Source organism: Osmerus mordax, chromosome 21, assembly GCF_038355195.1.
Source record: "Osmerus mordax isolate fOsmMor3 chromosome 21, fOsmMor3.pri, whole genome shotgun sequence".
NCBI classification, from domain to species: Eukaryota; Metazoa; Chordata; class Actinopteri; order Osmeriformes; family Osmeridae; genus Osmerus; species Osmerus mordax.
In genome coordinates, this window is record NC_090070.1 from 9,785,801 (window position 1) to 9,807,856 (window position 22,056).

The 22,056-nt window shown below is 45.9% G+C and overlaps 3 protein-coding genes across 4 annotated transcripts; 1 reads left to right on the top strand and 2 right to left on the bottom strand.

The window, feature by feature from the left end:
* Nucleotides 1–73: 73 nt before the first annotated feature.
* Nucleotides 74–3,133, top strand: LOC136965400 (polycomb group RING finger protein 2-like). The gene is made up of 9 exons (XM_067259538.1): nt 74–139; nt 829–956; nt 1,087–1,183; nt 1,400–1,455; nt 1,652–1,781; nt 2,048–2,090; nt 2,271–2,369; nt 2,506–2,586; nt 2,703–3,133. The coding sequence occupies exons 2-9, from the start codon at nt 839–841 to the stop codon at nt 3,084–3,086; spliced, it is 1,008 nt and encodes a 335-aa protein (XP_067115639.1). The 5' UTR covers nt 74–139; nt 829–838; the 3' UTR covers nt 3,087–3,133.
* Nucleotides 3,109–7,591, bottom strand: LOC136965401 (CDGSH iron-sulfur domain-containing protein 3, mitochondrial-like). The gene is made up of 5 exons (XM_067259539.1): nt 7,299–7,591; nt 6,169–6,606; nt 5,372–5,514; nt 5,050–5,166; nt 3,109–4,780 (listed from the first exon to the last, which is right to left on the bottom strand). The coding sequence occupies exons 3-5, from the start codon at nt 5,459–5,461 to the stop codon at nt 4,595–4,597; spliced, it is 393 nt and encodes a 130-aa protein (XP_067115640.1). The 5' UTR covers nt 5,462–5,514; nt 6,169–6,606; nt 7,299–7,591; the 3' UTR covers nt 3,109–4,594.
* Nucleotides 7,592–7,943: 352 nt separating this feature from the next.
* On the bottom strand, nt 7,944–21,723 carry LOC136965398 (protein AF-17-like). 2 transcript variants are annotated; one of them, XM_067259536.1, is made up of 20 exons: nt 21,482–21,723; nt 20,512–20,591; nt 20,231–20,285; nt 19,675–19,784; nt 18,275–18,378; nt 17,959–18,052; nt 17,334–17,450; nt 17,120–17,206; nt 16,791–16,938; nt 15,405–16,214; nt 14,795–14,958; nt 14,565–14,682; nt 14,409–14,475; nt 14,073–14,221; nt 12,911–13,102; nt 12,390–12,466; nt 11,846–12,204; nt 11,407–11,500; nt 10,990–11,169; nt 7,944–10,052 (listed from the first exon to the last, which is right to left on the bottom strand). In XM_067259536.1, the coding sequence occupies exons 1-20, from the start codon at nt 21,588–21,590 to the stop codon at nt 9,984–9,986; spliced, it is 3,183 nt and encodes a 1,060-aa protein (XP_067115637.1). In that variant the 5' UTR covers nt 21,591–21,723; the 3' UTR covers nt 7,944–9,983. The 2 variants fall into 2 exon arrangements, with proteins under 2 accessions (XP_067115637.1, XP_067115638.1); XM_067259537.1 differs by lacking the exon at nt 7,944–10,052 and adding an exon at nt 10,171–10,741.
* Nucleotides 21,724–22,056: the final 333 nt, after the last annotated feature.

Genomic DNA, 22,056 nt, shown 5'->3' on the forward strand with positions numbered 1-22,056 from the left:
ATCACGTGATCATAATGGGCAGTCCTCTGAGTGTGCTGAAAAAAAGCCATTTTCTGGCGCTGCTGCAAATTCTAAGCAACTCCAAATTATTTACCTGGATGTACGTCTATATGAAGGGGTAGTTTACATGTCAAATCAGGTAGGTTTAAACCATCCGTTATTTTTGTCTCAGTCAACGCAATACACAGTTTCGCTAGAACACACCACAAGGTGCACGGTGTCATATTTGGATTCTCCCTTGTTCGTCTCTGATACGACCCCGTCAGTGAATTTAAGATGGCTGCTTTGTACCCCAGTGTTCTTTTCGGGGTTTTATTCCCCCCTTTGCCTAGCCATTGCATATGTACGTTTTTCTAGTATATTGCCGAACCAAGTAGCCTACGCACCGGTGAAGTAAATGTTCTTTGTAGGGCCCCTGATTCACAACCATGCGATGCACGAGAGGTTACACAGGCGCAATTGTTGGGTCTATCCTGTGCTGTAGACAGTTCCTTACGATTTACCACCTTCTTCAACAAATAAATTAGATCCTAGGCTAAATATCGCAATATATATGCCCAAGTTGTCGCAACGTATGGCACTGAAAATGAGGACCACAAGCGTTTTCAGTGAATTGATATTGATTGTTTTCAAAGGACACATGGAACACAATGTGTCACTGAAAGCATATAGTTCTTTGTAAATAGGCAATACGAATGTAGGGGGGAAAACCATTCGTCAATCATGGGTTCTAAGATCAAATCTGTACCATGTTAGCATACATTTAATGAATTTGGCCACAAAACGTTCTAATATCGTCATGTTGTTTAATGTATGTTTTCTTTGTAGATCCTTCCAGATGGATAAAATGCAACCCAACCGTATTAAAATCACAGACCTAAATCAAAATCTCATATGCCCACTGTGCGTGGGCTACTTCATAGATGCCACAACCATCGTGGAGTGCCTGCACTCATGTAAGCTCTCTAAACCCCAAAATGACAAAAGTTTAGCCTATTCGCACCATATTACAATGTGGCTATTTCTGTGTGACTTGTATTAAGTTACTGACCTACTAAAGCTTATCGTCTGATCTGTTGTCTACAGTTTGTAAGACCTGTATTGTTACATTTCTGGAGACAAACAAGTTTTGTCCAAGGTGTGATGTCCAGGTACACAAGACATGCCCTCAACTTAGTATCAGGTAAGTCGCATGTCACATTTTTATATGTTGATGTGTGATTGACTGAATCAGTCTTTCCTCCTTACGTTGTTTTTGACAAGATGAACTGATGAGTACAGTAGGGGTCAGTAAGTCATAACAGGCTACAATAAGCTTGACAGTTGTAGATTTAGGTGGAAATGGTCTTTATGCATGGACTATGTCTCATACAGCTTCATTATTTATTTCCCTTTGCAGGGCAGATAAAACTCTACAAGACATTGTTTATAAGCTTGTTCCAGGGTTATTCAAAGGTAAGAACAGCTAAGAAGGTGGTTGGATTTCAGTATTTATTTGGAAAGAAGTATTCCGTAGCAAACAAATACACTGTTGAGAGGACGTCTAAAAGTGTTTAAATGTAAAATGTTATGATGACAAACCATACGTGATGTTTACCAATCTAAATCAATTCCACGGAAGTGACTTGATTTTATATTTTGCTGAAATCAGAGGAGATGAAACGGCGACGGGACTTTTATGCAGAGAACCGTGTTCTGGAGCCTGGAGAGGTGGTGGAGACCTTTAACATCGCAGAGGATGAAATCATCAGTCTTTCCATTCAGTTCTACGAGAAAAACAAGTGAGTACCCAAGAGTGTGTCTGAAGTCACATCCATAAAAGAGTGACTCACCTACAACGAGTGGATTATGGTTAGGTTGAATCGGAAAGAAATGTTTGTTTTTTTGTTCATGCTCAGAATAAAAGGCTGTTTTTAAAGTTTTGCTGACTAATCTCGGTTTGTATTGATGTAACATCAAAATCTAAGTATTGAGGTTATAATGTAACTTACTTGTGCTGTGTGTGTGTGTGTGTGTGTGTGTGTGTGTGTGTGTCATTTACCCATAGAAGTGAGAGACCACCACAACCTTCAGACACAGATGGCGACAAGGTAAGAGACACTTCAAACACTGAAAACCAATACTTGGAAACACGTGGTAGACAATGTGCTGCATCTTAATGTCAGTATTCTCCAGATTTTCTAGTCCAGCTGTTTCAATGCCTGCGCCCTTAATCCACTACCCTAGTTGCACATTTCGATATTCTAAGCATTTTTTCCCCTTCTCTTTAGTCCAATGGCAAGCGATTCCTGCAATGTCCAGCGGCCATGTCAGTCATGCACTTAGCCAAGTTCCTCCGGAGCAAGATGGACATTCCCAGCAATTATCGGGTAATCCACTTCAGTCTTTTGACTACAGTATGTCTAGTACAGTGTGCATGTACATACGGTCATTACCCGCATGAGAAGTGATTGGTCGTTTCATCATGGACTTGATTTCAATCATTGATGTTTTACTTCTCCGAAGGTTGAGGTATTGTATGGAGATGAGCCGTTGAAGGACTACTACACCCTGATGGACATTGCCTACTTCTACGAATGGAGACGAGTGAGTACATCGTCTCGCACTATTTCTGTTGCCAAAATGACTTTTGCTTCATACGTGACTTTTAATTGTACAGCAGAACATTGAACTCACGCCCCCTCTCCTCCTTTCCTCCACAGACTGGACCTATCCCCCTGCAGTATTGGGTCAAGCCCACCCGGAAACGTCGAAGGCCATCCCAAGCCGCCGCCGCCCAGGCCCACTCCGACGGCGTGAACACGAGCCACACGTCAGAAAGCGACTCCCCCTGTGACAAGGTCCACAGCCCTGCCACCCTGCCCCCCAGAGCCTCCCCCCTGCCCAGCCCCACGCTCCACGGCCTGCCGCCTCCCCTCCAGAGCCCCAATGGTACAGCTGAGCGACCCAACAGCGCCCAGCGGCTCCCCCTGGCCCCTAAGTTGGGTAGCAATACCCGGAAGGTGACTGTCAATGGCAACAGTTCTGGAGCTGCCACAGAGGAGACGAGAGGAGGGGACAAAGGTTCTTTACCGCCCCCGACTTAAAACATCCACATCCAAAAGTAGGGGAGGACAAGGACATTTTTTTTAATTGCCCCCCCAAATATCAGTTGCCCCTCCAATGGACTACATGAGGAAGCAAGGAGGGGAAGCAAGGAGGGGAAGCAAGGAGAGGAAGCTGTCCATCGTGAGATACAAAACAGACAACAGTTGAGATCGGGCCTCAAGACTAAACAGCAGCCAAATAGACATTTGTATACGTGTGTGTGAGTGTGTGGTTATGTGTGTTAGACTAGTACAAAACACACATACAAAATGTACAGTATGTATCCAATGTGAGCATGTGTGCATACATATGTATAAAGTATCTTTTTATACAAGATATTGTTTTGTATTGTATATGCAGTAGGGTCTCCCATTGATTTGGCTTAAATATTAGCTTAGGCAAATTGCTTAAAGGCATTGCGATGCAAATGACAGCATTTGATGACTGAAGGCAATATGTTTTGTCTTCTCTTTGCCAGTATTGTGACAGACTGCCTACACTTTTAAATGGTTTCAATGGCCCAAGCTAATTTCAAGAACAATACCTATTAGATGCACTTTCATTGAGTAAAATGCAGACTAAACAGTACACCATAGAACCTTTTCATGTGCTTTGCAATTACAAAAGCAACTGTAAATTATTTAAACTTCAATCACTACATTTGTCAGAGGGGGGGGGGAGACTTTCAGTATGTCCAAGTGAAATCTGATGTATTCTTGTTCTCATGGCAGATATTTAGAATTCCAAGGGATTTGAATATTCGACCTTGTCAACAGTTGTATTTCCACAATGACATTCCTTAAGTTTCTTTGGACCATCCTGCGATATTCTACGATTATCAGCCATATGTGCATGTTTTAGGTCATTAAAATGTTTACTTACTAGGGTTCGAGTTGTCTTGTTCTGATTTTATGAAAGTACAAAATGTAACGACTGCCTTGCATCCTGATGCTACCGTTTACTGCCTCAACCAACTCAAATCTAACAGTAATGAGTTTTTTTTCTACCCGTGAAACAAAACAAGTATTGCAGCTTTGGCTATGTTCTTTCTGTATTTTTAATGTTTCCCCTTGTAGGAACATATTGACAAACATTGAAATCACAAAACCCCAGTGCAAGCTAACCTGAAGGCTACATTTTCTAAGTGATGGATTCACCCTGAGATGCAGTACTTGAGGACTCTTGTGTGTTTTGTATTCAGTGCATATCACAGTTAGTGAGCCAAACAATTCCTTATACTGAACAGTAAATCTTAAAATAAAGCCAAAATCCTATACAAATTAGGATACAGTCATAAGCCAAGCTCAAAAGGACTAGCATCGCCTTGCTCCATGTGCAGAAAACAAGTCTGCACTATATAAAATTCACCATCAGTTCCCTAAGTGAAAGAAACTCATTCAAAGCCGTAGAACCAAGAAGACCTACCAGACGACCTACGTTAGAGGTCCTAGACTCTAGGACCCTAGAGGGACCACAGGAATTGTGTTACACACACTTCAGCTCCCCTTCAACAGTTGGTCTGGTCCGGTATCTGGGCGGATTTGATAAAGTCCTGCTTGTGTGTGCCGTCGCAGTAAGGAGGGTTGTTGGTGCACTTGCAGCCGCATAACCATGCCGTGGAGTCCTGCTCGGGCACGAACCGTAGAGGCGCGAGGCCCTGGGCTTTTGTCTTGTGCGCACCGTCACAGAAAGGCTACAAAGCAAAGGGATGGGTGGTTATGCGAGGTTGAAATAGGGAAGTAGATAGCGAACATTGCTAATGTGACTGCATTGTTGGCATAGGGGCACACAGTATGTGCCTGTCTTTACCCATGTGAAGAGTCCATTGCAACATCCCCAATAAATATTACTGGCAGGGATTGGATAGTGTTATAATACGGTGATAAACATGTTTGTCCTCCCACCATTGTTCAAACCAAATGCCTTTGTTAGACAGGTAACAGGCATTATGATGCTGCTCACCTGTTTCTTACTGTGTCCACAAGTACACCATGAGTAACGTTTTCCACCAACAAGCTCCACCTTCAAAGGCTTTTTGGAAGCGATGACTGGCTCTGAGGGCAGAGTGGATAACTGGGCCTGTAGGTTGGACAATTTACCCAAATTAGGTACCCAAGAAAAAAAAATACCGTGACAGACAAGACACAAACAGCAAGCTAGGCTTCTCCATTGACTCTCAGTCACCTAACAGCAGTGCAACATTGTAAACCACGATTGTTATGCAACTTGCACTCAATTGATATGTGAGCCATTATTTGAACATTCATTAGATTTGTTTGCTTACCTTCGGAGCCGCTATTTTCGATAATATCCAAGGTTGTCGCAAGGTTGTCGTGACCCATATGCCGATCGTCTCTGACATTATTATGCTCATGTTTCCGTGTGGTCAAGTGTTCAAGTCATAATGCAGGTCTTGCGTATTATTATCTAGCAACGACCAAACAAAACCAACCTTTTATAACTTGTCATTATCTGAAACGTAAACAGTTCAGGCCACCAAAGGCTTACCGCCCACTTTAGCAACAAGGGGAAAACTGAGATTTAAAAGCAAACGCCAGGTCATACAGAGGTCATTTCCGGATTATCCACGTGGTCTAATGACATTTCGATTGGTTACTGTTTTTTTGGAGCGCAAAATAGTATGTCGTAATTTCTTCCCCCATTGTTGTTGCATGACGCATATGGTTGCTGCGTAGTTTTTCTATCAAAAATCTAAACCTCAACTGCTCCCTTCTGTACGTACACTACAGAACATTGGCTAATGTCTATTCTCTACATAACATTTGGCTATATTATAACAACAGAAAACAACAAAAAAGGCATGTTACATTATTGCAAGAACTGACAAATCTATTTTAAGGCACTTTTTAATCTAATATATGAAATAAGGACGGACTCAGATTACATTTAAAATGTATATTGTGTTACATACTGGGATGGTATGGAATATACCGTTTGGCATGATATAATACCTATTTTCAGTTTAAGATTTAAATACTTTTTTCACTGACTTGACAATGTCAGTGAAGATGACTTTAAAATGCGTGCCATCACAGAACGGCGCGTTTTTGGTTTGCTTACAGGCACACAGCATAAGTGTCTTGTCTTTATCTGGAGTGAAACGTAAAGAAGAAAAGCTGGGCGCTTTTGTCCTGTGAGTACCGTCACAGAAGGGCTGAAAATAAGAACAAAATATCACTTTCCTTATTGAAAAAAATATATATACATAAACATTAGGCATGGGCTACAGCATTTCCACATATGTAACTATTTCCTATATGGTATGATAAACTCGGCCTATAGGATTATGTTCATAACGACATTATAAATATATATTATAGTTAATATATGATTCAGTTTCTCTAAAACAAATTATTTCATGTCACACACTACCCTCCTCACTTGTTTCTTGCTGTGCCCACAGGTGCACCATGAATAGCGTTTGCCTCCGGTCACCTTCACCCTACAGGGCATCCTTGCCGCCACAACTGCCTGGGAGGTCTTCGTGGAGTACAGCATCTAAGGGGGGCTGAAGAGTCAGTCCGAAACAATAACGACATTTGACAGTTTGGTTTTATTGATGCTTTCTGGAGGGCAGACCGGTAATTTAGCCCCAAAGTTGGAGTTGGCAACACAACTGCACACACCTGGACCTGATGTTTGCAATGCTATACCTTCTAGGCTAAATCTTTTTCACTCATTTAAAATAGCAGCACAAAGGATCTGGAACAACTGGCAGGACTGTTTTATGTTTATCCAAATGATCTGAAAAGGCTAACACAAAGATAATGCAAACTTATATTTTGAGTTACTGAAGTTAACTAGTATACTAGCGATGGAGGACTTTGCTCTGGTTAAAATGACTTTTTCATTAGTCACTGTTATGAAGGAATAAATTATCTGTGCTAAGGGTTAATGGTGGGCGTGTCCATTAGATAATTACATTGGTTTCAGTTCTTCAGTTTTTTCCCCCATTGTTGTCCAATGCAGACATCCGTCTACAATAATCTCCCTTTTCTTATATAAATAATAAAATAAAAAATTAAATTAGACCAAACTTTATATGTACATGCAGGCTAACTTATGACTCTTAACCGTGCACTACTTAGCGCACCCTCCCCCCAACACGACCATCAAAGGTTTGCAGTCAAAAACGTACACCCTCGCTCAACAATTACAAACGTCCATCATTATAAATAAAGTATACTTACAAATGAAGTTGGCAGTGTTGCTGTAACTTGAGGTAGTCTGAATGTTACAATACATCCTTGACGCACGGCTATAACAGCGTTCATTTTTGTCGCAACTAACTGAGTAGAGTATACTTCAGATTTGGGTAGGCTACTTCCCTGGTAGATACGAGAAAAAAAGAAAAAAAAACTAGCTCTACAAACGTAAATATTGTCCCTAAACGCAGAAGGAGCAGCACGAAAACTCCGAAGAGAAACTTGGCTCTGTACCAAAAAGTATGATAGAAACAATATGGTGTCCTCAGGTAGGCTAGGCGGTAAACATAAACCCCAGGGCGATGTCTCTTCCGTCACGCAGTTTAGACACACAAATTACTGTGACGTCTAATCACACGTTTGTCGAAGCATGGACCAACAGTTTCAAGGTTTCATATTTTCAGATCCATATTTAGGGCGTTTCATATTAAAGTGTTACATTCTCCTATCATCTTAAAGGGGATACCTTAACATCATGTTAATTTTACATGATAATCTGTAAAGTACACCAGTTTAATAATGTGTTAAATGTATTATAGTGGCTGGGATCCGCAAATCAGAGTTTCCAAAGCCAAGAATGTTAGAGTATGCTATGTAAAATACATTTGTTAACAGAAAAAGTTCAGTCATTGTTCTTTTTTATTTTACACAAAAATATCAAAATACTTTACAGGGAATTTCATCTAAATATTGGCAAATTAATTTTGATTAATTCTCTCAATTACACTGTACAGTGACAAATCGGTTGTCCTTTTAAAAATGCAGTGCTGAATCTTTTTAATTTCCTTTTTTTGTTGAACAATGCATTTAAAAACTATGCATAGTCTTATCTTGGTATTTAGCAACAGAATTAATGCATTTCATGTCTCAAGAAGCAATTTGTTTCTTCTAGAACATTATTCAGACAGGTGCTTAAATATGTTGTAATACATAAGATACACAGAACAACATACATAACATGGAATATCTTCGATACCCAAACTTCAAAGCTTAAAAATGAATGTGCCTTTACACAAACACATTTAAGTATACAACTTGTACTCAAAACAAATAAAAAAGTATTAAAAAAAGATGTACATTTCATTGGGCCGAAAATAGCCCCAGTGCAATGTGGGAAAGACACCCCTTCAAAATTCCTTTTGCAGTACTCTTTCAGTCAAACAATCTCTTGGACGTTTTCTCACTTCGATTTTTACCTTAATTGTACAACAACTGATAAGGACGTACAGTACTTCGTAAACTGAAGACCTCCTTGGGAAGCCTGTCAACACACTGGAATAGGCTCATGGATTATCAACGTTATGAAACAATCTCCTATAGTCGCTGCTACAGTATTTCATCAACTAACGAAGTTGCTTGAGGTTCTTCACTGACACCTATCTACAGAAACAGAACAATATAACTCACATGTACGGGAGAGCACTATCAAGAGCTTGCAAACAGAAAAGTAAAATGGTTCAAATGTTCTTTGGCCGAACACAAGAAAAACATCAGGTGTAACAGCAGGAAAAGTATTTCTCGCCTCTTGACTAAGACTGAGTCTAAGGACATGAATAAGTGGCCAGTATTAATACATGAGCTAGATGGGAGGATCACAATCAGTGCTTATAAGACACACAGGAAACTGGAAGATCACGAATAAAATAACAATAAAAAATAAAATAAGCTTATCATAAGGTAGATCAAGAGTTTATCTATGTACTTTACCATGCGGTAACATCTAACGAGACACCTCTGATGGAGATCCGGCACAATGCAGATGTTACAATGGCAAGGAGTTGGTAGAAGACCGCTTTCCTTGGGACAAAAAAAACCCCTGATAATTTTGTCGAAACTGTTTTCAAAGGTTGTTACCACAATTGAAGAACTTTGCACCTTGTCATGTCAGTGCTGTTTTGAATATTAATTTGTATCATGGCTGTTTTTAAATCAGTAAAAAAAAGCCACTGCAGTCACACCATTTCCTATGCCGTTACTGTGACATCATCATCATGCTGGAGTGTGTCTGGTTACATGTCACCCTCTAAAACAGACCACTGTCCTCAAATCCTTCAGGAACAACATAGCACTACAGTTCATCTTAGGACAGATTTACGATACAAATGATTCAGTCATCAGTACAGTTATTCACATGATGCGATTGTTGATTTGTCATGATCTACGAAGGACGTGTGGGGTAGAGGGACTGGGACTGCCCTCGGTTTCCAACATAGATGAAGACAAATCAAACAAAGAAGATTAAAGACAACCTGCCTCCAGGCCCTTTAAATGTTTTCCTCATTAAACCTAGCTTCATTTATTAAGGCATATCAACTATTAACAGTATTGCTAAAATAACTACTAGCTTCCAGGCATTAAAAGAACATTATGTACAACAGAAACAAAAAACAAAAAAATAATAAACCCTAACACTAACAGACAGAGTGCAAAATATTCATATAAATCACAAAAGTGTCAGTTACCAGTGGCCTATGAAGTACCAAATATCCTGTAGAAAGTTCTACGGAAACGGTGACTTTGCTTGATAGCTGCTATCAAACAAAGCACACCAGTTTTGGAGATAAAATAAATTTCTCATTTATGTTGCCGCACACTTGAAACAACGTCAAAATGTTTGGTTTAGTTTGGTTAATCTCGGCAGCGGCACAATAGACATTTCTCTATGGATTCTCAGGGAGTTGGCAGAAGGGTGCCCGGCCCGTCTTGGAGATGCAGGTCGGCACACACCGACCACCATAGCTGTTTGTTTACAGGGAAGGAGCAGAGACCAGTATAAGAAGGTTGGGAAGACGAGCATAGAGGAAGACAGAGGTGTCAGTGAGAGGCGGCAGGCCGAACCCCCCCCCCCCAGGACGAACAACACGGAAGTCGGTTTGGCTCTAATTTATCGCAGAAGTGCTTTTAAGGACTGATGGTCCAGATTCTTAAGGTCCAGGAACATTCTGGTCGAACTGAAGTGCCATCTAAGATGGATCCAGGAAACCCTATAGATAACAGCCTTCATTGGAGAAGGGTATGGCCATGGCTTCAAGAGCAAACCCCATTGGTCTGGTTAACAAATTAGTGCAATTTTATAAGAGACCACTGTATTCATGTTCTCTAAAAGCTGCCTACACACAACAAAACTATAAGAGACAAAACCTTTCTCCAATATAAAGAAAAAAAGCATGAAAAGCATAACTGTTAAAAGTCTGGTCCATTATACATTCATAAAAGAGGAGTGATAGAGCTGATAGATCAGGACAGAGAGAAAGAGAAAAGGAAAGGGGGGAGAGAGCGAAAGAGACTCTTGTTAGATTTAAGGTGACCTCAGTTTAATTTTGAACCGATTCGGATCAATCATCCTCCTTTTTTGATAGCGATAGCTGCTCCAATTCGAGGTGAAAGTGAGATCATCAGATCTTTTCTCCGCCCTTCTCTCCCGCAGACTGAAAAAACAAACGCCCATATCATATCAAATGAGTTCAAAAGCACAAATTAACACGTTTGAACGTCATCTTCGGCTTAACCGTGTCACCTTGTTTACATCCTCTATCTCTACCATTTATATATATACTGGCATATATTCTCAGGTTTCTTGCTGGAAAGTAAAGTGCAAAGCCATCATGGCCAAACTCCCCTCGAGTAGTTTGAGTAGTACAGTAGTAGTCAGTAACAGAAGCACTGCCGCACTCACCCCTGGCTTGTGAAGTGCGCTCTCCTGCAGCCCAAAGAGAGGGTTCCCCTGGCCCCCCTGGCGGGGCGAGGCGGTTGCCGAGGGCAGCAGGCCGGGCGACTGGGCGACCATGGGCGAGAGGCGCTGTAGCTCCCTCTGTCTCTGCTGCTGCAGCATCTGGTACACCACCACCTGCTGCTCCTGAGGAGGGCGAGGGAAGAGGGCAAGACTTCAGGGACCTGACGCGGGGTGTAAGCAAACCTGTTTCGCCGTCACGCCATCCGAGGAATCCGCGACCCTCGGATCCTCGCGGCTTCTCGGCCTATCAGTGGTTTTCCTCTTTCGGTGTTCCTATCCATTTCTTAGTTCACACGAAGCCTGGAAACGGAGGGGGTTCTAGAAGGCTAAGTGTGTGCGAGGCGGGAGGTGTTTCCTCACAGGGGTGAAGTGCTGCGAGGTGAGGAACTGCTGGAGCTGCTGCTGGTGCTGCTGCTGGAGGAGCTGCTTCTGCTGGTCGGACAGCAGGGAAGACCTGCCGCAGAGGGAACACACGGGGAAATGACATCACGCACAAGGAAACGACATCATGCACGAGGAGATGAGATGACATCAAGCTTTATTCAGTCGGTCATGGCAACACGTGGGCAGCATCAGTCGGAACTACCAGAGTCAACACGTGAGGCGTCAACAATTCCCACAACAAGGGACATCAAAGACACAAACCAACAGCTAGCATTCCAGAGGCTTCTATGAGGCCTCTGGAATGCTTTGGGATTTCAATCCAGAGGCTTCTATGTCCGAGCAGATCCCAAAGCCCAAAGCTAGGATCAGCCCTGGTGTCTATTACCAGTGAGAGGTGAGAGGCCCTGGTACTCACGGGCTCATGCTCTTAGGCAGCTGCAGCCCCTGGGGGTTGAGAGGAGGGGGCTGTGGACGGAGCGCCGGCAGTGTGGGCTGCAGGGCGTTCAGCCCCGGGGACTGGATCACCCCGTTCAGGCTACCCAGCATGCCGTTCATGTTCAGCTGTGGACTTCCAGCCAGTGAGGCCATGAGCCCGCTCACTGTGGGCAGGGTGGAGCCCCCGGCCTGACTGACGGAGCCCAAGCCGTCACTCAAACCACGGGCCAGTCCGTTCAGCAGGGGCTGGCCGAAGGAGGCGGGGCTCGGTTGAGGGGGCGGGGTGCTCTGGAAGGAGAGGGAGGAGCTACTGCGGGATGGACTCCCAGAATGAAGCTCCTAGAGAGGGAGAAAACGAGGTTGGAACGGATATATGCGTGTCAACAAAAAAAGATTATGCTGATTCAACCGCACTGAATATGCTGTTCGGGTAATAACATAGTACTATAAGATATCATCAATCCTCTCAATCAATAGATCCCTTCATTCATCTGAGATCTGCACCATCTCTGTTGGGGACTAACCTCAGAGGAGGTCATGAAGGAGGTGTCGTTCAGGTAGCAGCTTTTAGACAGAGGGCTCTTGTTGGTGCCGAGGTGGTCTGGGGGAGCCAAGACACAGCAAGAGATGCACAAACCCGATAAACACACCGTTTCTGGATACGAGGATATCACATGAAGTCTGTGTGTACTTGAAAAAAGCGGAATAAGATCCACTGGATGGACAGACCGGGTGCTGGGACTGGAAACAGGCATTGCTTCAACATGCAGATGGAGGGGGAAAAAAAGATGAAAGAGGAAGGGATGAAAGAGGAGGAGGAGGAAGGGCTGGAGGAGGATGAAAAGAAGGGGGAGGAGGAGGAAGACGACAAGAAGGAGGAGGAAGGGTAGGAGGAGGTGGAAGAGAAGAAGGAGGCGGAAGTGGAAGGGAAAAGGGAGGAGCTGGGAGGGTGGAGGGAAGAGGGGGGGGAGGGCGGAGGGAAGAGGGGGGGGTGGGAGGGTGGAGGGAAGAAGGAAGGGGGGGGGGAGGTGGGAGGGCGGAGTACCGTGGCCGGAGGACAGAAAGCTGACGTGGGCTGAAGCAGACACGGGGGCCTGGGCCTGGGGAGGGAAGGGGACGGACAGCTCCACGTTGAGCAGCTGCAGGCGCTCCTTCTTGGCCGTCAGGCTGAGGATCTGGTCCTGGAGACGCTGGTTCTCCTGCTGGAGCGAGTGCAGGGACTGGAGCATCTCCACAACTGCGGAGGAGAGAGAGAGAGAGAGAGAGAGAGAGAGAGAGAGAGGGATGGAGGGAGGGAGGAGTGGAGAGGGGTAGGAGGAAAAGAGGTTGGAGGGGGAGGAGAGAGGTAGAAAGAGAAGGAGAGAGGAAGACAAAGGGAGGTGGGGGGGGGTGAGAGAAGGAATGTGGGAAGGACGCAGGGGAGGTAAGTTAGCGAACAAGAAAATGAGAGAGAGTGAGGAAGAAATCATGAAAACAGAGTATTGTGTTGTTACAGTGTGTCACAAATGCTTTGTCACCCCTTCAGCAAAGTGAGTCATGTCTCATTGGGCTATTTTTGCAACAACCCAGCCCTAGAATACATCCATCATTTCTGAATAGAAATAGTCTCACAGTAGGACCTATTCAGGGTGTGTGTAAATAATAAATCAATTCAGGATGAAACCAACTCACTGGCCTTTCAAAGAGCCTGAACAAAGATTACGCTTCAGGTGTACTGGAGAAGGAAACGGCAAAAAGACACACTGAAAACAGTTCATTACTGTATCCCTGCATCGTAACTGTGCTCAAAAGAGCAAATGAACTAGCTTGAATCCACAATATTACAGGTTGTTTTCTTCATCTGTCAATGGTTGCTATGAATCAGACAAGACAATAGCACGACAGAAGACCTTTCAGCTGTTAATCGATCAGGAGTCAACGAGAGAAGACAATTCCATCTAGTAAACACAGCAGATACCCTCTAAATCAAATCACATCTAAATGTATTTGTATAGCCCTTTTTACACGCAAGCATGTCACAGAGGGCTTCACATACGCCCATAGAACTGCCCCTCAACCAACCTAAACCCTCAAGGAAGACAAGTAAAAACTCCCAGATTGGAGTTCCCTAGAAGGTAAACAAGTCTGTTTATGGATCTTAGTGAACCTTTTAGGGGTCATTTTATCCCACGATTGATGTGCTTGGTGAAGCCCCAAGTCCCACTCACTGTTGACCCCCAGCTCCTCGTTGCTGTGTTTCTCCAGCAGCAGCTCGATGTGGGAGCTGGACGGAGGGACGTTCTCCAGGCGACCCCTGACCCCGTGGCCCAGGCCCTCCCTCTGGTCGAACAGCAGAGGGAGACAGCTCATGGGAGACCTGGGGGGAGACGGTGAAGAGGAGGGGGGAGGGAGGGAGAGAGGGGGGAGGGACCAGGAGGAAGAGGCAAAACCGTGAGACGCCATCAATGACCCAAGCCCTAGTAACAGAGACAAATCCAGCATTTGTTCGAATGGTTGAGGACATGCAGGTCTGATGGAAGGAGACTAGTCTAGAGGCTGCTCACTGTGAGGAGAGGCTCTCCCTGGGGGAGCTGCCCTGGCACGGATAGCGACAGTCATCCAGGTCACAATCTGTGGATCAAACGACATGACAATGACCTCCCTCCACATGGGAAATGCTGGGGTGTGACATACTGAGGTGGTGTCGGTGTGTGTCTGACCTGGCAGTGAGGTCTGGGCTTGGCTCAGTAGTGGGGGCAGGGTGGCGGCAGTGGGCATGCAGCTGCCAAAGCCCTGAGAGGAACTCAGACTGTAGGACGAGCTGGAGCCTGGGTGGACCTACACACACACACACACACACGCACACGCACACAGCATCACCATTACGGTCCTTTGAACCCACTTTGACAGCGGCAGTGTCAACCCAGTCGTCAGTCCCCCCCTCGCGTACCTGCGTGTTGGGGGCGGAGTTAACTTGAGGAAGGAGGGTGGAAGAGTGGGATGGGAGGAGTCCTGAGGAGAGAGGAGTGATGCATACACCTCCACCCAGCGTTAAAGGGGGGAGGGACATGCCCCCGCCCAGAGAGAGGGGGTCCTTGTGAGTGCTGTAGTTGCCTGGAAGGGACGAGAGAAAGATGCACAGGTTTTGAGTGACACACACACACACAGACGCACGCACTCATAAACACACAAACACACCCACAAGTTCACTACACCAGTGGTGAGATACTATCTCATAAGAACGAGAACAGGAAGTCAGATCAGTCATTGGTGTTCCTGCATTTACTGTTGGCAGACATGCAAAACCACATTCTAAAACGCCTAGCGACAAATCTGAAACTAGAAGAAACTGCACACTGCAACTAATCTTGTCGAAGAGCAAGCGGATTACTCACTTGACATGTTACCAAACATGTTGGCCATGCACTGTGCTACTTTCATTACCTCACAGATCTATCAAGAACAGCAGACAGAGTGAAATGCTGACTAGTGTCACAAGTGTGTCTGTACGCCGCTCCTCTGACAGGAAGTGACATGTATACACTCAACCGCACACTCACCAGAGCCGAGCAGTATGTTGCTGCGGCTGGAGGACAGGCTGCTGGAAGAGGCTGTGGGGGCGGAGGGGGGCAGGGTGGAGGGGTAGGCGGCCTGGGGGAGGGTGGGGGGGCTGGGATAGAGTGAGGAGGGGGCGGCCAGAGGGGGCGGAGGAAGTGGGGCAGCGTGAGCTGGCTGTTGGTGGTGATGGTGTTCCTCCTCCCTCCTCTCCCGGTTCTTGCTCCCTCGCGGCCGCCCGGGGCCGTGGCGACTCTTTTTGTTACCACGGTGACGCCTCTCCCTGGGTGGCGGCGGCGGCGGCGGGGGTGTGGCTTTGTCTTCCTCTAGGTCCGCCTCCTCCAGGATCGGGGGTGTGGTCAGGTGCGAGGGCTTGCAGAGCGACTTGGAAGGCTTGTAATCCCCGGAAGAGATTTTACGGATCTTGCTTCCACCGCCCAGCCCCGACGAGGAAGTGATGCGCATGATGGAGCCGAAGGTGGAGATGGTGACCTTGGTCTCGAAAGAGCTGTTCTCGCCCTCTGACCTCTGGTGACCCTGTGACCCCTCTACCGGCGTCAGGGCCGGAGGCTGCAGTGAAGTCTTGCGGTATTTGCTCTCCTCGACCTCCTCCTCTTCCTCCTCTTCCTCCTCGTCCTTCGCCACCTCTTTTTCGTCCTCCTCCTCCTCGTCCGCCTCTGCCACCGTCCTCCTGAGACGCTCCTTGCGGTCTTCGGCTGCGTGGCCGTCACTGCCTCGGTCGTGGTCGCGCTCCAGCCGTGTGGAGGAGGACGAGTACTGGAGGAAGTCCTGAGCTGAGGTAAGGGAGCCGCCACCTGTAAACATACACCAAAAACACTTCCAGCATACAGTCGTGGCCATAAGTTTTGGCAATGACAAATGTTGTGTTTTGCAAAGTTTGCTGGTTCAGTATTTGAGGAAAATGTTTTCACGTGTTTCTATAGAATACTGGAATCACAATAAGGCACGTTTCATATTAAGCTTTCTGGGGCGAAAATATATATATTTCAATATATGCAAATAGTCCCCTCTGTTACAGCAGTCAATCTGCTCTTAAAATCCAATCCCAATGATAGAGTGATTTCACCTGGCTTGAACTAGTTCACACTTTCCCCTGTGCTGATGATATGACTTACTGAAACTATGTTAGCAGTCATTTTATGCCAAGGCCCAGCAAGCTTTGCAAACACAAAATGTATGTCGCTCCCAATACTTTTTTGCCATGGCTGTACATCAGAAAATACTTATACCACACACCACATAAAACACACCAGGTTACAAACATACGAACCTAGTTCCCAAACATATGAAATATCCCAAACATAAGCTATTGGCAGGTAGTGTACATTGTGACGGCAGGCGTGTTTGCTTGCACAGATGGAGGTTAGTACCCGTGTTGAAGGGGCTGGAGGAACAGGAAGACGAGGAGCAGCTTTTGCCAGTACATCCTGTTTTCTTGTTGCGGTGACCCAGTCCATGCGAGCTCAGCTTCTTGGACTTCCCCTCACCATCCTTGGTGCCGTGGTGACCAGATGACAACTACAAAAGAGTAGTGGGCGGAGGGGAGTTCATGTTGCTATAGTGACTTGTTGATCAGTTGTGGTCGACGTGTGTTGATGACACACTTTCAAAGCCAAGGGCTTAGTTGATGTAGAGACTGTGCAACCAATGCGTATTTGTATGTTCACCTCAAGGGTTAGGAGAAGGAAATAATAACTACTTTGTCGACGCTGCTGGTCAGGGAGGAACCCAGACTGTCTGACGACTTCTTGTGCCTCTCCTTCTGCCTGGTCTTGTCCTTGTGGCTCTGGAGGAGTGCGACAAACACCTGGTTAGACTGGCTGTTAGACTAGACAGGACCCACCCACACAGACAGACAGACGGACAGAGAGACTGCTGAACATGGAGAGACAGGGAGAAACACTCAAACACACCTTCCTGGGCCGGTGGTGATGGGAGCTGTGCTTGTCCTGGGAGGGGGAGGTAGAGCGCCCCCTGGTGTGGCTGAAGGAACTGCTTGTGTTCTCTCCACTGGAACGCATCTTCTTCTGCTGTGGACGCCACAGAGAGCGGAGACACAGGGTCAATGCTGGTGTAGCTAGCTGGAACTACAGGATAAACACTGGTGTAGCTAGCTAGAACTACAGGATAAACACTGGTGTAGCTAGCTAGAACTACAGGATAAACACTGGTGTAGCTAGCTAGAACTACAGGATACACACTGGTGTAGCTAGCTAGAACTACAGGATAAACACTGGTGTAGCTAGCTGGAACTACAGGATAAACACGGGTGTAGCTAGCTATTACTACAGGGAAAACACAGCTATAGCTGGAGCATCCAGTATTTCTTTAACAAATGCTTTTATGCAAAGCAACATACAGCGGGTGTTGGCCTGAATCCATGCCTTGTTTCATTCTCAGAGAGCAGACTAAATGGACAAGCAGACCACAAGACTGACTGCTAGGTTCACATGGATCAAGGATCAAAACGAAATAGCTAAACTCAAAACTTTCACTACAAGATCATGGTGTGTGCGTCTCTAGAGCCAGACTCCTTACCATTTTGCTGTAATGGTGCTTACAGTAGCCACAGTACTTCACATTGTCAGCCTCTGGCCCCTCCTCTTCACACAGCAAGCCTGCCATCTGGGCACTACACAAGGCCATAGGGTCAGACAGCAGCACACACACACAAACACACACATATGCATGTATGCGCAGACACACACACACGCACACACATACCAAGACACAACAAGGGTAAAAAAAAAGGAGAAGCCCTTTCACACTAACGCATATTTTTAGAAGAGTCCGAGCACACACACACACACACACACACACACACATGCACACACACTCGAACAAACACACTCACCACGTGACGTGGAAGGCCTGTCTGCAGCCCTGTCTGTTGCAGGTCATGCAGGCTCCACAGGCCGCCTTGCTCTCCCTCCCATGGTCCTCACAGATGTAGCAAGTCTGACACAAATAAAGGGGAAGGATAGGCAGATGGAAAATGAAAAGAAGGTTCCGAGAAAACGGCTCAAGTTGTCCACCTCCGACGTCAAGAGCACCTGAAAGGACTCGCATACGCAAAACGTTACACAATGCTAGGAACTGGGATTTGAGAGAAAACTCGATTCTTGTCTTCATGGACTCCTAGGCCACGTTTTCAACTGTCACCGATACTAGCTAGTTATGAAACATTCCTTTCCCCCCCGCCCACCTCGTGGCTCCCCCACAGCCAGGCCTAGCAACAGGTGCTGGACAAAGGAGCAGCAGACTCCTCACCTTCCACCCCTACCACTCCTCCTCCTCCCCTCTCTCACCCTCCTACTCTACCACCTTCTTCTCTCTCTGTCTCTCTCTCTGTCTCTCTCTCTGTCTCTCTCTCTCTTTCCCTCTCTTTCTTTCTTTCTTTCTTTCTCTCTCTCTTCCCCCCCACCGTCCTTCTACCTCCTCCTCAGCTCTCCCTCCTCCTCCCCCTCCCTCACTCATAATATGCCAACCACATGGTGGTGGTGGGGGGCGGGGGGGCAGAGAGACAGCATCTGGATGCACTATAGAAGATAGAGAGAGTATGGGGGGGGGGCGTTTCCAGTTTTCACTGCCCACTGGAACACAGTGTAAGAATACAACAAGCTGATCTAGATGAAGGGCTCTGTCAGGCCAGAGCCGGATGCAATTTACTGTAGCTGACACTGGGATCTGGAAGCAGCATGTGTGTACATTACACACACACACACAAACACACACACACACAGACAGACAGGCACACACAAATATGCACACTTCACATTGTACAGCCAGCTTCTCCACTGTCTATCGTTGAGTGTCCCAGCAGAGTGATGCAATTGCATAAAAGCTTCCATTCAAAATCTCATGTGTCAAGTATTGATTTTTCACAATGGGCACCATTCAAGACAACCATTAGCCATAAAAGTAAGCACTCCATCAGAAGCACCCTGATACTACACTACCCAGATGGCAGTTTTAAATTGGATATGCAACAGTACAAAAAAAAGAAAGAATATTCCATGTAGAGAATAATACATAGTAAATATGACTCCATTGTTATGCCAAAATCTTCTAAAATGTAAAAGAAAAAAAGAATTTACGCATCGTTTATCATATCAACGCACAGTGAGACTCAACAATCTGGTAAAAAAACGCCGGACCAGAAAGACTGTAGGGACAAGACACAGAGGAGGGAGAGAGAGAAGCTGTGAGAAGGAGGAAGTAGGAGAGCAGGGAGGGGTGCGGCAGGTGGGGTACCTTGATGTATCTCTCGTGGGGGACGTACTGGAGGATGATTGGCTCCATGGTCAGGACGTTGGCGAACTGCACCTCCGGGATGTACAGAGCACAAACCACGTGGGCCCAGCCTGGATTGGAGACCCACAGACCATGGCAGAATCAATACACGCACACACACACACACACACTGACAAGCACACCAACCCACTCACACACGCCCACACACACCCACCCACGCGCACACACACCCACCCACGCACACACACACACACCCACACACACCCACGCCCACACACACCCACCCACGCGCACAGACACACACGCACCCAAACCCATACGCGAGAACACACAAGACACATGTGTGCTTGCACATACACACACGCAGACACACACTTACAGTGACCAAAACATAGTGTAGGCTCTATATCTAAGGCCAGGACAACATTGAAGGACAAAGGAGTACATCATGAACTAAGACAAGGGAGACGGAGAACAGGAAGTGCAGGATGGACAGAGGGGATCAAAGGGGGAGAAGATGAAAGAAAACGACCCCCCAGAAAAAGAAGCTTTTTACCTCCACTGTCTGTCCTCTTGAGGGCTCCATCTTTGTGGGGGCACAGCTCACATCTCTGGAGTGAAAAAAAGAGAGCAGGCCTCACTGGACCATGGACCATCACTGTCTAATCCTGACACATAATGAGCACCCTATTAGACATGGCACTGGAGGTATGTTTACATAAACAGCCACAAAACACATCCATGCTGGTGTTTACTGTAGTACATCGCCTGTAGTCAGCGTTCTAAGATGAAGGGATGTTGGTACTCGTCATGTAAATATAGTGGAGGTGCACTCACCACTCGTGCTGCTCTTTCCTGTGACTCACACTTCCTGCAGAACCACGGCCCAGTGGGAACCTGAACGATGCCATAGCATGCTGGGACACACACACATACACGCCCACATCCACACCCACACACACAGACACGCACACACGCATACACACACGCCCACATCCACACCCACACACACAGACACACAAAAAGACAACCATTTCTTCTTTAAGAATTTTGGAATTAGGAATATTAGATTCATATCAACATGTTGCACAGAAATCATTGTCATAGGAAATTGTCTTTATTTATAAATGTAGTCTAAATATGACTATAGACACTTTTGGACGTGATACTATAAGGTGCAGAATGCAATCCGATCACCACCACCTGAGTTTTAAGAGTTTTCACAGAATAAAAAAAAAATATTATTACAATAACGATTACACATGTGTATGTTTACTTTCTTAAAACAACGTTGATTGTAAGGATCCCTACAGAAGAATGAAGTTGAGGCTATGCACTATTCAAGTGGCCTACCGGACCACAACTTTCATGACAAAAGAAGGAAATCGTTTTCGAAGTGGGGTTAAATTTAGATTGAACTCCTAAAATTGTACGGGATGTTGTTATGGAAATGGTAAAAAAAAAAATAAGCCTCAACGACACATAATATCAACAAAGCATGCGGATGCATTCAGGAAACAATGTATTCGTGGGCCTTTGAGGCAGCTGTCCCCAGCTGTAGATGTAGCCAATAAGCTACAAACGGTTCGTAACTTTGTATCGAATATTAGCAACACGACCGAACCGGCGCCATAAGGCTTAATGTCATTTTTCATGTCCCATCTGCTAACCATGTCAAAGGATATAGAAGGAAATAACACCCCCTCACACGCACCAACAGAGAGCGACGGGTCCTCACGCACGTAGCGCACCTATACCCATCCTCCCGAAAAGCGGTAATTACATTGTAATAGAGCGAGCTAGTTACCTTGGTGCACAGCGACGCTGCACCCATGTCCGTCACAGTACACAAGCGGATTCTCAGCCCAGCCTCGCTCATCAGAACACACGCAGCAACCTCCAACCATTTCCCGCATACTGTTCCCATAAGGTTATTTACTCGGTTCTGCGACGACTCAACCTCGCCAGGCTGTTAAGTTGTCCCCGACTTTAACGGTGTATCAAGCATGGTATTGATGGTAGGCGTGCTATAGTGCAATCAAGAATGAATCTCAGCGTGCGGTTCGGGTACAGCGAGTTTTCCGTGATGTCCTCCCGTACCCAGTCGAACCGCTGCAGTGCGCATGCTCAGACACGCTGAATAGAATCAGTCTCACTGTGTGAAGGTAGCAAACATCTTTCCTTCGTCATCTGTGTTCACAGTGTTTTGTGCTCGTTAAAAGTATAATGTGCACTTACTCTCTTAAATACGTTAGTACACCAGAAAAGACACTTGGGCTTCGCGGTCCTTAATAGCTGTCTGTAACGCGGATGAGAGTGTTTGGGTGGATACAACAGACATGCCCACAAAAGTGTCTGCTTCTAGCGGTACTTAAAAACACA

What these genes read in the sequence shown, in the direction of transcription:
- LOC136965400 (XM_067259538.1), top strand. Translation starts at nt 839, where the DNA reads ATGGATAAAATGCAACCCAACCGTATTAAAATCACAGACCTAAATCAA. An exon ending in CGTGGAGTGCCTGCACTCAT is followed by an intron (nt 957 to 1,086) that starts GTAAGCTCTCTA and finishes TGTTGTCTACAG; the next exon opens with TTTGTAAGACCTGTATTGTT. An exon ending in ACTTCTACGAATGGAGACGA is followed by an intron (nt 2,587 to 2,702) that starts GTGAGTACATCG and finishes TTTCCTCCACAG; the next exon opens with ACTGGACCTATCCCCCTGCA.
- LOC136965401 (XM_067259539.1), bottom strand. Translation starts at nt 5,461, where the DNA reads ATGAGCATAATAATGTCAGAGACGATCGGCATATGGGTCACGACAACC. An exon ending in CGAAAATAGCGGCTCCGAAG is followed by an intron (nt 5,167 to 5,371) that starts GTAAGCAAACAA and finishes TCCAACCTACAG; the next exon opens with GCCCAGTTATCCACTCTGCC. An exon ending in GTGGACACAGTAAGAAACAG is followed by an intron (nt 4,781 to 5,049) that starts GTGAGCAGCATC and finishes TTTGCTTTGTAG; the next exon opens with CCTTTCTGTGACGGTGCGCA.
- LOC136965398 (XM_067259536.1), bottom strand. Translation starts at nt 21,590, where the DNA reads ATGCGGGAAATGGTTGGAGGTTGCTGCGTGTGTTCTGATGAGCGAGGC. An exon ending in AGGAAAGAGCAGCACGAGTG is followed by an intron (nt 20,286 to 20,511) that starts GTGAGTGCACCT and finishes TTTTCACTCCAG; the next exon opens with AGATGTGAGCTGTGCCCCCA. An exon ending in GCGCACTTCACAAGCCAGGG is followed by an intron (nt 10,053 to 10,989) that starts GTGAGTGCGGCA and finishes GTAAACAAACAG; the next exon opens with CTATGGTGGTCGGTGTGTGC.